The 12,485-nt window shown below is 41.7% G+C and overlaps 1 protein-coding gene across 1 annotated transcript; it reads left to right on the top strand.

The window, feature by feature from the left end:
• The first annotated feature begins 7,198 nt into the window (after positions 1 to 7,198).
• LOC133487866 (uncharacterized) lies at positions 7,199 to 12,485 on the top strand. The gene is made up of 8 exons (XM_061795489.1): positions 7,199 to 7,435; positions 7,529 to 7,592; positions 9,587 to 9,702; positions 9,769 to 9,867; positions 10,888 to 11,069; positions 11,438 to 11,489; positions 11,568 to 11,627; positions 11,709 to 12,485. Exons 1-8 carry the CDS (start codon positions 7,253 to 7,255, stop codon positions 12,060 to 12,062), a joined length of 1,110 nt encoding a protein of 369 aa, XP_061651473.1. The 5' UTR covers positions 7,199 to 7,252; the 3' UTR covers positions 12,063 to 12,485.

The raw sequence follows: 12,485 nt of genomic DNA, 5'->3' as shown, positions 1-12,485 counted from the left end.
GCCAGTTAAATTTAAACCAGACTGCCTTCTGACACCTTGAGCCACGACTGCCCTCCCTTCCCTACACACACACACACACACACACACACACACACACACACTTGGGTAGATGTGTGTCTGCACTCTGATTCACACGACTATGACGTTACCATATGTCTCCTGACTAAAGCCCAATGCCTCAGCAGTCCCTGCGGAGAGGGACAACCTGATGCTTAGGGTGGAGGGCATGGAGGAACATATAGAGGCACTTGTGGTCTCAGGGGGAAATGTAAATGAACCCTAAAACAAAACTGAAACTGCATTTTTCAGTTTGAACACTGTGAAGTCTCTATCACAGGGGTTTCGACATACAACCCCTGGGCCAAAACAGGCTTGCTATTGGTGGGCAAACTACGGCCCACGGGCCACATCCGACTCTGTAATGCAGAGTGGTTCCACCAGGTCGTCCTGTAATGCCCAATGCTTTCACCAGGTTGTCCTGTAATGTCCAGTGGTTCCGCCAGGTAGCGCAGTAGGTACAGTGATACATTGACTTGACTTTGGCTGTTCTGTTTATACGCTGCTACTGCTCTGAACCCTTCTTCAACCATGAGTGAGACAAAGAAAAGAAAAGTCAACAGTGAGTGCCGAGTGTTTAATATAGAATAGACTACTAAATGCTTTTTCAATGAAGTACGGTCAAAGGCTCTATGTCTAATTTGTTAAGATACCATTGCCGTTTTCAAGGACTATAATATCAGCCGTCACCTTTCTATCAAGCATGCTGATTATGCTAACAGCCAATCAACGCAGAAACTCATGGCTACAGCTCAGCGGTTAAAATCAAGCTTCCACACTCAGCAAAACACCTTTATCTGACAAACTGCCATCCAAGATTCAGTCCCACAAGACCCTGAAACAGCGCCACGGGAGCTGCAGATGGAACTGATTGATCTCCAATGTGATACTGTCTTAAAAGAGAAGTTCGACTCTCAAACTGTATGAGTTTTATGCTTCATTAAGCGCAGACACATTTCCAAAAATCCAGAAGATGGCACAGAGGATGCTGGTGGTCTTTGGCTCTACATATGTGTGTTAACAGACTTTTAGTGTGATGAACACCAACAAAACATCCAACAGATCCCAGCTGAGAATTGCCACAACAAAACTAATACCAGACTTTGATGCACTGGCAAAAAAAGGTGATCAACAAAACAACACTGTTCCCATTAAAAGTAAATCTAAGTATTAACACTACCATGCTTTTTATATATATATATATATATATGTAAGAATCTGGTCCTAGCTTGGACTGCATGTCAAATTTTAAAAGTCAATATGGCCCCTGAGCCAAAATGTTTGCCCACCCCTGTACTAGGGGGTTCAATCTGGCCCACGGGATGAATTTGAAAGTGAAAAAATACTGTAGTGAGCCTACGGTTGTTTTGTGTTCTATAGGTCCGGGAAGTCAATTTAGTCTTAAAGAGAAGTATAAAGTACAATCGAAATAAGTCCTAGATCTTCATAAGGTGATTTAATTTTAAAGCGTAATACTATATTTTTCAGTTCCAAATAACTGTGACTTAGTTTTGTGCCTTTATATACAATCACTGTGATCAGTTACAGTACACAGAAGTAGATAATAAACTAAAGCAAATTGCACAGTTTTCATAGGAAATCTGAGGGTGTTCTTAATGTTTTGGAAAAGGATAATTCAGTACATAAGCTTTTTTGAATGTACTTTATTTACATTTTTTTCTAATGTACTTTATTTACATTTAAACAAGGGGAAAACACCAACCTAATGTTATTTACCCACCAGATCCAGCGGCTCGATAAAATATTTTTAATATTATTAGTAATTTGGCATGTCAGCTTTGTGTGGTGTTGCTTTTCATTGCGGAGATCAATGGAGCATTGAATTTCCCTAGTGAATGAATAAAGTATAAATCTGTCTATCCATAAATCCATCTAGAGCTGCAGTACTATAAAGCTTGTTATGTGTGATATGGGCACCCATTTTGTAATGTGCATTAACACCAGCTACAGGAATGGTATCACCCAGAAGAAAAAATGCGATTAGATTATTAAACAAATTCTTATCTTGAAGTTGCTATTTGGTTAGAGCGTTAGCCTCACAGTTCTGAGGACCCGCGTTCAATCCCCATCCCCGCCTGTGTCGAGTTTGCATGTTCTCCCCGTGCCTGCGTGGGTTTTCTCCGGGCACTCCGGTTTCCTCCCACATCCCAAAAACATGCATTAATTGGAGACTCTAAATTGCCCGTAGGCATGACTGTGAGTGTGAATGGTTGTTTGTTTCTATGTGCCCTGCGATTGGCTGGCAACCAGTTCAGGGTGTACCCCGCCTCCTGGCCGATGACAGCTGGGATAGGCTCCAGCACGCCCGCGACCCTAGTGAGGAGAAGCGGCTCAGAAAATGGATGGATGGATGGATGGAAGTTGCTATTTGGGATACTAACAAAAAAAGGCACTAATGTGATGAAAAAAAACAGGGTCTGTATGCTTTTTTAAAGGGGACTGGGAGAATGAAAACAAACAAAAAAAACAGTAATTCTTACACCAAATGAAAACTGAAGTTGGGAGTCGTTACGAAAGGGGTGAGACAATGCCACCACTTGGAATTTAAGTGGAACAACAAAATCAACCTCCTCACACACAAAAATACACAAACATACAGACACACACACAAAACCACTGATCCAGCTGATTGTGTTGATGTCATGAAGAACTGAGGAGGAGGAAAACTAAACCTCCTCCATCATCCTTTCCTCAGAGTCTGATTGTCACCACGTGTGGGAGATGAACCCAGGTGCACTCAGTCGTTCCTGATTATGTGTCTGTGAATCAAGCTAGTCTTTTTTGACCATAAGTGCCTTTCTAGTACTTGGGATTTATAATATTATAATCTTACTCTCTAATAATACAAATTAATGGAAATTATTTACCGTTTGAATAGTGGTCACACATCTTTTGTATCTCACCTCACTTTTTGTATTAGTTTTGTTTTTGTGAGAAAATAATTATCCTAATCAGTATTTATATCTATTTTTCATCCATCCATGTTCTCCAGGACCCAGGTGGGGTCTCCTGTAGGGGTTGAACTAACTACTAGTTGATGCATCCACGTTATCTTTTCGCAATGATGGTAAGAGCTTATGTTTTGACTTTAACAGCACGGACGCCACACTAAAAGCAACAGTTGCTGTGTTTGCGCAGTAAGCAGCAGTGCCTCAGATTGTGGAACACTAGTTCACTAAAAGCCTAAATCCTCACACAGGCCGTCAATTAGCGAATTCAACAAATGCCCCCAAAACAGAAAGAAGACGAAAAATACAGTATACTGTTGCATCTGCTTTGACGATGAAACGATGACAAGCGATGGTCGTTAAACTTTTTTATTTTGAAAATGGATGTGTAGTGTCAGCTCGACTCAGCCGTAACAACAACCAAAGAAAAACATCCTAGTGCTTCCATGATTCGGCGCCTTCGACTCCCTAACAAGTTTAGAAAGAGAAAGCCCACGGAAGCAAAGGTGAGGACATTACAACTCCACACAGGAAGACTGAGTTTCCGAACCTCAGAACTATGAGGCAGAAGTGCCAACCACCGTACTGTGCTGCCCTGCCCCAAAGTACCACACACTACAGCTATCAAAAGTATAGTCAAACTTAAAACTTCACACATTTGCATTTAAATCTGTTGTGTAATCATTAGTAGATTGTTGATTTTAATAAGAATCAATAAACATTCTAGACCTCCCCGTCTCCTATGGAGTCAAAAGTCAGAGCACGTCTTCATGGTTTTATGAGCTTCCCCGTCACTACACCACATGATATTGTAGAACGAAGGGAGCGATGGTCTCTTTTTAGGACACTCAAGAGCTTTTTGCGATCCAGTAACTGCCAATATGCACGCCTTGTCCATGAGTGCGATACTTAAAGTGATCGTTGCTTTGGACATGAGCTCTAATAGTTTGTTACACAATCGGATTTTACAGGGCACTAATCGATGACCCTTTTCTCACTTCCTCTCTCCCACAGCATCATGGGAGCAAGGAGTTTAAAAACAGACGTATTTACGACTCAGTGCTCGCCTCTCAAGTTCCTGGAGTTCCACAAAACATGCGGGACTGACAGTGTGACACCGGCGGTTTAAAGCAAGTCGGGTTTCCATTCGGCTCTCTGTCCGCCTGCCTGGTACAGTCAATATCTGTGCTTCTTCTGCCAGAACCCAAATCCATTATTCAAGTAAAGTAAACACTGTTGACTTAAGATACTCCCAGACAAGTAGGCCTAAAAAACAAAAACAGTGAAAGTATTTCAGTAGTTTAAAATTATGAACAAACAAACACATTTACAAAATGACATTTTATATAACATTTTTTCAAACTCTGAAACAAATTAACATTTGGGAAAAGAAAACTACAAAACTATAAAGAAAACGACACTTTTTATTACAATCAAAATTAGAAACTTTCAAACTGCCTTTCTGTCTAATTTGCATGTTTTCCCTATGCTTGCGTGAGTTTTCTCCTACTGCCTCCCACATTCCAGGAACATGTGCGTTATGTTAACTGAAGACTGTAGCCCATCGTCAATGTAAATGGTTGTTTGTGTATCTGTGCCATTTGATTGACTGGCAACCAGACCCAGATCCCAAAGTCAGCTGGGATAGGCTCCAGGTCACTCTTCACCTTGGACAGGATGAGCGGTAGAAAGTGGAATCCTGAATGGAACTTCCATAAAGCCCACAATGTCATCAATCGTATTTTTGCAATTTGCTTTATACTTCTCAGCCACCCTATAATGACATATTTCAGTGTTAAAATGTTTGGGAAATTTACATAGTGTTAAATAAGTTAACTAAGCTACTTGACATACTGCTACACTATACCGCAGTGACCATGGTAAGAAAATGGACACATATTGCACATTGTTAAATAAAGTCCCATTGGCACACAGTTGTTGTTTGCGTTTTATTGGACACATCACCAAAGCGAGCGATGCAAGGCTAACTGCTCTGCTAATTCACAATTTGGGGATTGAGGGCCAGCGCATTTTCCGTACTCTCAGACTTGAGAGTACATACAGTATGTATATGAGTGTATGGATAGCGAACAAATATTGCAAATGGCTGGTAACCAGTCCAAGGTGTACCCCATATATTTCGTCCAAAGTCAGCTGGGATAGGCTCCAGCTCACCTGTGACCTTAGTGAGGGGAAGGGGTATACAAAATGGATGGATGTGAATAAGTGATGCAACCAAGAAGTGACTAAAAAGCCAATTTAATGCAGGTTGAAGCATGCTTAGGAGGCGCCTCAGTAGGTTTAGCTGACTCTAAAAAAATTAAGGACTTGGAAAGAGGTAGGTAGGTAGGTAGGTAGGTAGGTGGACGGACAGACAAAGGGACTGAGAGACGGACGGGTGGATGGATGGACAGATACTTTATTCATCCACAAAGGAAATTCACTGTTCTAGTTGATTGAATTGAAAACAACACAAGGCAAAGCAGGCGTACCAAATTACATGGCATGGGGAGGAAGGATTTCCTCAGTCTGTCAGTGGAGGAGGGCACTGACAGCAGCTTGTCATTAAAGCTGCTCCTCTGGAGATGGTGCTGAGCAGTGGATGCTGTGAACTGTCCATTGAGGAATGCTACGTAACCACTAACTGTAAAATCAGTAAGAACACGCATGTACATTACTGTACAGACTCTCAAAAACAACAGCTTTATCATGCAGCTCTTAAATTGTGATTGCCCAAACTCGGATATTTCAGCCCACTTCTAACTTGAGAAAACACCTTGCGCTAAGTTGCAGATGTTTCTATTGTTGTTTTGGCAGTGGAAATGGCAACATTAGCCCTATCCTACGGTTTCAGACACACACACACACACACTCAATCAATATGTCTGGTCAGCAAACAGCTTCTTCATGAAGTAATTTAAGTGAATAAAGCAAATATTTTTTCTGTAGGGCCCAATCCATGTGTTGTTGGTTTTTGGCCAGTTAAAAATTTAAATGGTGGCAGGTGTGTGTCAACTCCCATTGTTATCCATCCATCCATCCATCCATTTCCTTTACCGCTTATCCTCACTAGGGTCGCGGGCTGTTTAAGCCTATCCCAGCTATCTTCGTGGGGGAGACAGGGTACACCCTGAACCGGTCGCCAGCCAATCGCAGGGCACATAGAGACAAACAACCATTCACACTCACATTCACACCTACGGACAATTTAGAGTCTTCAATGAACCTACCACGCATGTTTTTGGGTTGTGGGAGGAAATCAGAAAACCCACCCAGGCACGGGGAGAACATGCAAACTCCACACAGGCGGGGCCGGGATTTGAACCTCAGTCTCCAAAACTGTGAGGCAGATATGCTAACCAGTCGTCCATTGTGCCGGCTATATTATTATTCTTATTATTATTATTATTATTAGATGTTCATGCTCGGATTAAAAAATAAAAAATCAGAAGTTACAAGTTACTCTTTACTTGAGTAGTGTTTTCATTTAGTAATTTCTGAATCTTACTCAAGTAAATATTTGGATGACTGCTTTTTACTTTTACTTGAGTCATATTATTATAAAGTAACAGTACTCTTAATTGAGTACAATATTTGGCTACTCTACCCACGTCTCCATATAATAATATAATATTGATGCTAAGCTAGTAGGGCACAGTCATCTGTACATTCAATTTGTAGGGATGGCAAGAAAACTGAAAGCATGAAGATGCCGGCACATTGTACGGCATACGGTGACGCACAATGCTGACTGTACAATTATGACAAGGGAACTGAGAATAACCTTAAAGTGGAATATATATATATATATATATATATATATATATATATATATATGAGGGAATTTCTTCCCCCCAAATGTAATAATAGCACAAGCTTTCGCATTGACAAAAAAGTAAACCTCATGAAAATCGGTTGAGAAATAAGCAAGTTACAACCTATCTTCAATGTCCATGCATTGCCTTTGATGGGAACGTCGCCCCTGCCAAAATAGTGGCCACGTAGGCACGTCGGTTAGCCCGGCTGTTACAGTGCGCTGGCGTATCTAGTTATCGCTTGATCTCTGTGAAAGTGCCCAGAATTTCCTGAAGCTTCTGCACCATCCGGCTGTGCAACTGTTGCCTCCCGGTGGCCAATAGTCAGTAGTGCGCCCCCAGGTGCAAATAATTAGAGCTGAATGTGATGACACACGAGCTCTTTAAGGCCCAGCAAGGAAACCATAGACCATGACAACTTTTAGCAGGAGCTCCAAAGCCTGTTGTAGCATGGCAGACAATTTTTTGAAGCGACTCAGCGGGAGCATGCACATCATCCCGACCGGCCGACAACTGCCTAGGACGCCGCCTATGAATGAAGTGAAGAAACTGGATCGAAAACGTGACAATGTGGCAATGCATCAGAGAACTGAGGTTCGCACGTACACAGACTGTCTGTGTCTCACTTTATTGTTTGGTTGCAAGTCCCATTGTTGACCTCATGACCTGTGTCTGTGTGTTCCAAAGGGGGACAGTGGAGAGCACCCTGACCCACACATGATTAAGTTGAACACTTCAGGCACAAAACAAGGTTTGTCATTGTCAATAATGCTTCTAGAACAGTGTTTCACAACATTTGAGCCAAGGTAAATATGTTTCACAAAAAATATAAACAGACTCTTTCCAAAAAATTAGAATATCATGGAAAAGTTTTTCCATAATTCCATTCAAAAAGTTAAACTATTATAGATTCAGGGCCTACCATTTTATTTATTGTTACATAATTTGGGTTTCTCGCTCATAAAACCCATGAAATCTGAAATTCAAAAAATTAGAATACTGCGAAGGAATCAGCCCAAAGTTTGCAGGCTGTAAATGTTTTAAATGAAGTGTCACACACTAATCGACTAAACTCAAAGCACCTGCACAGGTTTCCCCAGGTGTCATTAAATTGCTTCAGTTTGGTTTGTCTCATTTGGGTTCAATATGGGGAAAACTGCAGACTTGACAACTGACCAGAAGCCCATCACTGAAACCCTCAATAGGCTAGGTAAGCCACAAAGGTTCATAGCTAAGGAGGCTGGCTGTTCACAGAGTCCTGTGTCCAAGCATATCAATGGAAAGACAAAATGTGGCAGGAGAAGATGCATCACCAAAAGAGATGACCATGGGCGTCAGCAGATTGGCAAACAGGAGATTCAAGAATCTAGCAGAGATCCAGAAAGGTTCACACAGAGTGGCATGAGGTGGGAATCACAGCTTCAAAAACAACCACATTTAGACTCATCTGGGAAATGGGCTACAACTGTTGGGTTCCTCTGGTCTGAGCCTGAGCCAGCAGAGGAAGTGTCTCAACTGGGCCAAGGAGAGGAAGGACTGGACTGTTGGCCAAGGCTTGGAGGAAGACTGGTAAAGAACAGAACCCAAGCTGGTTGAGGTCCAGTGTGAAATATCCACAGTTGGTCATGATTTGGGCTGCAATGTCCAGTGCAGGTATTAGTAAACTCTGCTTTGTTAAATCTAATGTCACCGCAACAGTCTACCGGAATGTTTTAGAGGACTTCATGAGTCATTCTGCTGAGGATCTGAGGATTTTTTTTTTTTTCCTCTCCTTTCCTAGCATGACACTAGAGCGTTTTTGTGAAGTCTTAAACCTTGATCGTCTGTTGCTTGAAATATTGAGCCTGTATAGGATTGTAGGTAATGTATTTCCTTTTTGTAAAGGAGTAATTGATCCTAAAGGTGGATTTGAGGCACCTTTCCTAAGCATCCATCCATCCATTTTCTGAGCCGCTTCTCCTCACTAGGGTCGCGGGCGTGCTGGAGCCAATCCCAGCTGTCATCGGGCAGGAGGCGGGGTACACCCTAAACTGGTTGCCAGCCAATCGCAGGGCACATCGAAACAAACAACCATTTGCACTCACAGTCATGCCTACGGGCAATTTAGAGTCTCCAATTAATGCATGTTTTTGGGATGTGGGAGGAAACCGGAGTGCCCGGAGAAAACCCACGCAGGCACGGGGAGAACATGCAAACTCCACACAGGCGGGGACGGGGATTGAACCCCGCACCTCAGAACTGTGAGGCTGACGCTCTAACCAGTCGGCCACCGTGCCGCCCCTTTCCTAAGCATTTTGTAGAATTAGAACGACCTATCCAAGTACTTCCGGTTGAGCTCACTTTGAAAGGAAAGTTCCTAAGCAAAATCCAAAAAGGGTCATAACCATGACAAATCCCCCTGGCCCTCTTCATTCCACTGTGCAGGGTGTAACAATGCTGATAGCAATGATAAAGAAGTCTTTCCTGTTTAAATTGTCTCAAAGTAATTAATCTGGTTGTTGGATGCTTACTTGCTTCGCTAACCTTTCTCATGTTTCCCAAAGATAAAGGGCTGAGATGGCAGTGGGAATGGGTTTCACTAGTTTAGGTTCTTGCTCTTCCAGCTTCAGTGATTACCATTGTTGGTAACTGAATTGATATAAATCACTGAATATAAAAAGATGAATCCATATCAGTTAAATGTAGTTATGCAGTTTGGACACCTCGACCACCCTGAGGGTAAGATGCTAAAATATTGTTCTCAAGGTTTTTCAGATTTCTCTGAAGCCTTGCTGACCGGCATGAAGGGATATCAATTAACGGCGTGTGACCTGGACTTTATGAGGAAGATGCAAGTGGAGAAACAAACAAAGCAGCTACAGGTTGGTTTTCAATGAAGTCATCCACCAGCACAAGTTGGGAAGTAAACTCATGCAGGTATTCTTCAGGGAGAACTGGAGCAAGTGCAAAATGTGATTAAAAGTGAACGGATGGCCTTGGACCTCACACTGGCCTCTAGGGAGAAGGTGCAAGCAGCTCTTGAGAATGTAAGCTCAGGACATTTGTTGACCTTTCATTACACACAGGTGTTTTCAGCACTGACAGTTTGCTTTTTCTGCCCTGTTGGTTTTGTTGTGTTTTAACTCTCAGGCGTTGTTTGATTTTTACCACTTTCAGCTTATTCATGACCATTTCAGGAATTGTTCACGTCTTTAGCTGCAACATTTTTAACATGTCACTTCTTAGCTTTAGTATGGAAATTTGTTTGCACAGTAAGTGTAGTAAAAAAATTAGTTTTGATATACGGTTTTCTAACAATTTTGAAAATGTAATTCTACTCTATGGACAGCAGAGTGTATCGCAACATTCCCAAAATAAAAATTCATTCATTTTTCTCCACCTGATTGACGTAAGCATTAAATTCCTCTTTCAGAAACTAAGAATATTACATGAAATAATCCAAACATTTATTAATGGAATATAATAGAAAACACAAGACTTGGTGTTGAATCTACAATGTAATTTATCCAAATTGTATGATTCAATCTAGTAAATAAGAAATGTAGTAAATTAGGTTTCATGGGTTTCAATTGGCCAACAGGAGTCACGATGGAGCCAAAATATACAATTTTATGTAGTCAGTATTATATACAGTATATTTAGAGCTAAAGATGGAAATCTCAAATATCCCCACAAGATGAAGTGGTCAAATTAAATCTGTGAAGGTTAGTGTGATTACCCTTGAAAGCTGAATATTCAAATTTTTTTGTGAGTGCTATATGTCCGTGATAGATGGATTGGACTCCACTATTTGCACACTGGGGTCGGGTTGAGTCCCACAGCGACTCAAAGCAGCGTAAAAAGTAAATTTCTTTAGTCAGCTCCACAGTACACTAAATTGAAGTGGGGCCTTGCTCGGTTGCGTTTTTGTATAATCATGCCAACAAACAATCCAACAGCTGTCAAAACAATACCTTGTTGCTCTGTTGGTTTTTTCAGTTATTTTACAGTGACCAGTTTGTGTGAAGAAAAGGTGAAACTGCTTAAAAATGTCTTCTGCCTGTCAGCTCGCATCATGCACTGAGCTCGTGGAGCATCTCAAGCAGGTGCTTGGAGTCGTACTTCCATCTTTCAAAGTGTTGGAGCAGGATGTCCGGTCACTGCTGGCCATGGTGACCAAGGAAGATGTGGCGAGGGTGCTAAGCGAGAAGAAGCAGGCAATGTGTCACATGCAGAAGGAGATGAGTCTGTATGTTTGGACATCTCATGTTGCAATTTGTCCACGTGTGTCCTGGGTAGCATAACTCAATTATTAAAGAACAACTAGAATGCTAATCTTTTACTTTCGGTTTAATTAGCGAAACTAACTTTTGCTCTGACTTGATGTACTAATGTCAGTTTAAATATACCTGTATACTAGTGTGCCACCTCTGTTTTAATTAAAACAGGGAAAAAATGTTTGAAGCAGCTGAGTTATGAATGGTCAGTACTCTATAAAAAGGGTTTAGTTTATTTCAAGCCAGTGTGTGTGTATGTACGCATGTGCAAACATGTATATGGATTTAAGTGGTGGTGGATGTCCCCATCCTATGGTGCATAAAAATGTGCGTCTCTCAGGAGAAAGGAGCACACTAAAGCACACCTGGAGAAACAACTTGTTGATGACCAGGTGAGGGGGGGGAGGGGTGAGGGGAAAAAAAAACTGCAGGAAATAATGCTATTTGTTTTTAAGCCTGTTTTTTCTTAGCTGGTGATCCAACAACTAATGAGAGAAATGTCTGAACTTAAATCTACGGCTCAGCTAGAGGTAAGATCCAGCTTGGCTTCAACCCATCGACTTAATTTAGCGTCTAACGTACAAATGCAGTATTAAACCCTTCTAATGTAGATGGTCAGAAGGAAGGTAGTGACAAAGAGGGAGCTGCCCAGGAGTAGGAAGCCAGCAGGCAAGGACACAAGTAAGAGCACGAACAAAACCCCAAAATCACCTTCAAAGTCCACAGTAGACAAGACTCCAGAAGCAGCCGCAGGATTCCAGACATTACCAGATGGGTGTCAGCCTGTACGACGTACCCAAGGGAGAGTGAAGGCAGTCAGACACCCAAAGGCCACAGCATTGCGGGCGGAAAGTGTCAAAGAGGCAGACAACGCTAAAAATGCTCGGCCAGCAGGAGCGCGAGTTCCGCAGCAGCAGGAGAATATTGTTCCTCGACGCTCCAAGAGGATTGCCAACAGGAAGTAATGGGACACAGCCAGTTGCACTTCCTGAAAATGGTCTTTTAAGTCAGTTTATTTTTAGTGCGTTAACGCCACACCTAATTTTTCACAGGAGTAGTTGACTATTATTGCTATTCTTGAACAGTGGAACTGTTAAGGATGGATCACATGCAGGACTGAATTTTAAGTGTAGGGAAAGTATGAAGTACAATAAATCAATTCAGTGGTCCCACTGTTATAAAACCTTTCATTAACTTCTCAAAACATTTGGAAAGCATGTCCAACTGTTTGTTTTAAATCTTTTTGCGCAACTTGCTGTTCTCTAACCTGAATGGCAAAATTCATAACAGGTGTTTGATCATGACTTGACCAATACATTTCCTGGTTCAATTAAAATTGGTATTAGGGGTGTGCATCTCTTCAATAAATAATTTTTTTTTGCATTGAA

This window comes from Phyllopteryx taeniolatus, chromosome 1 (genome assembly GCF_024500385.1).
Source record: "Phyllopteryx taeniolatus isolate TA_2022b chromosome 1, UOR_Ptae_1.2, whole genome shotgun sequence".
NCBI lineage: Eukaryota > Metazoa > Chordata > Actinopteri > Syngnathiformes > Syngnathidae > Phyllopteryx > Phyllopteryx taeniolatus.
The sequence above is the reverse complement of the archived record's forward strand: the minus strand, read 5'-3'. Positions and strand labels throughout refer to the sequence as shown.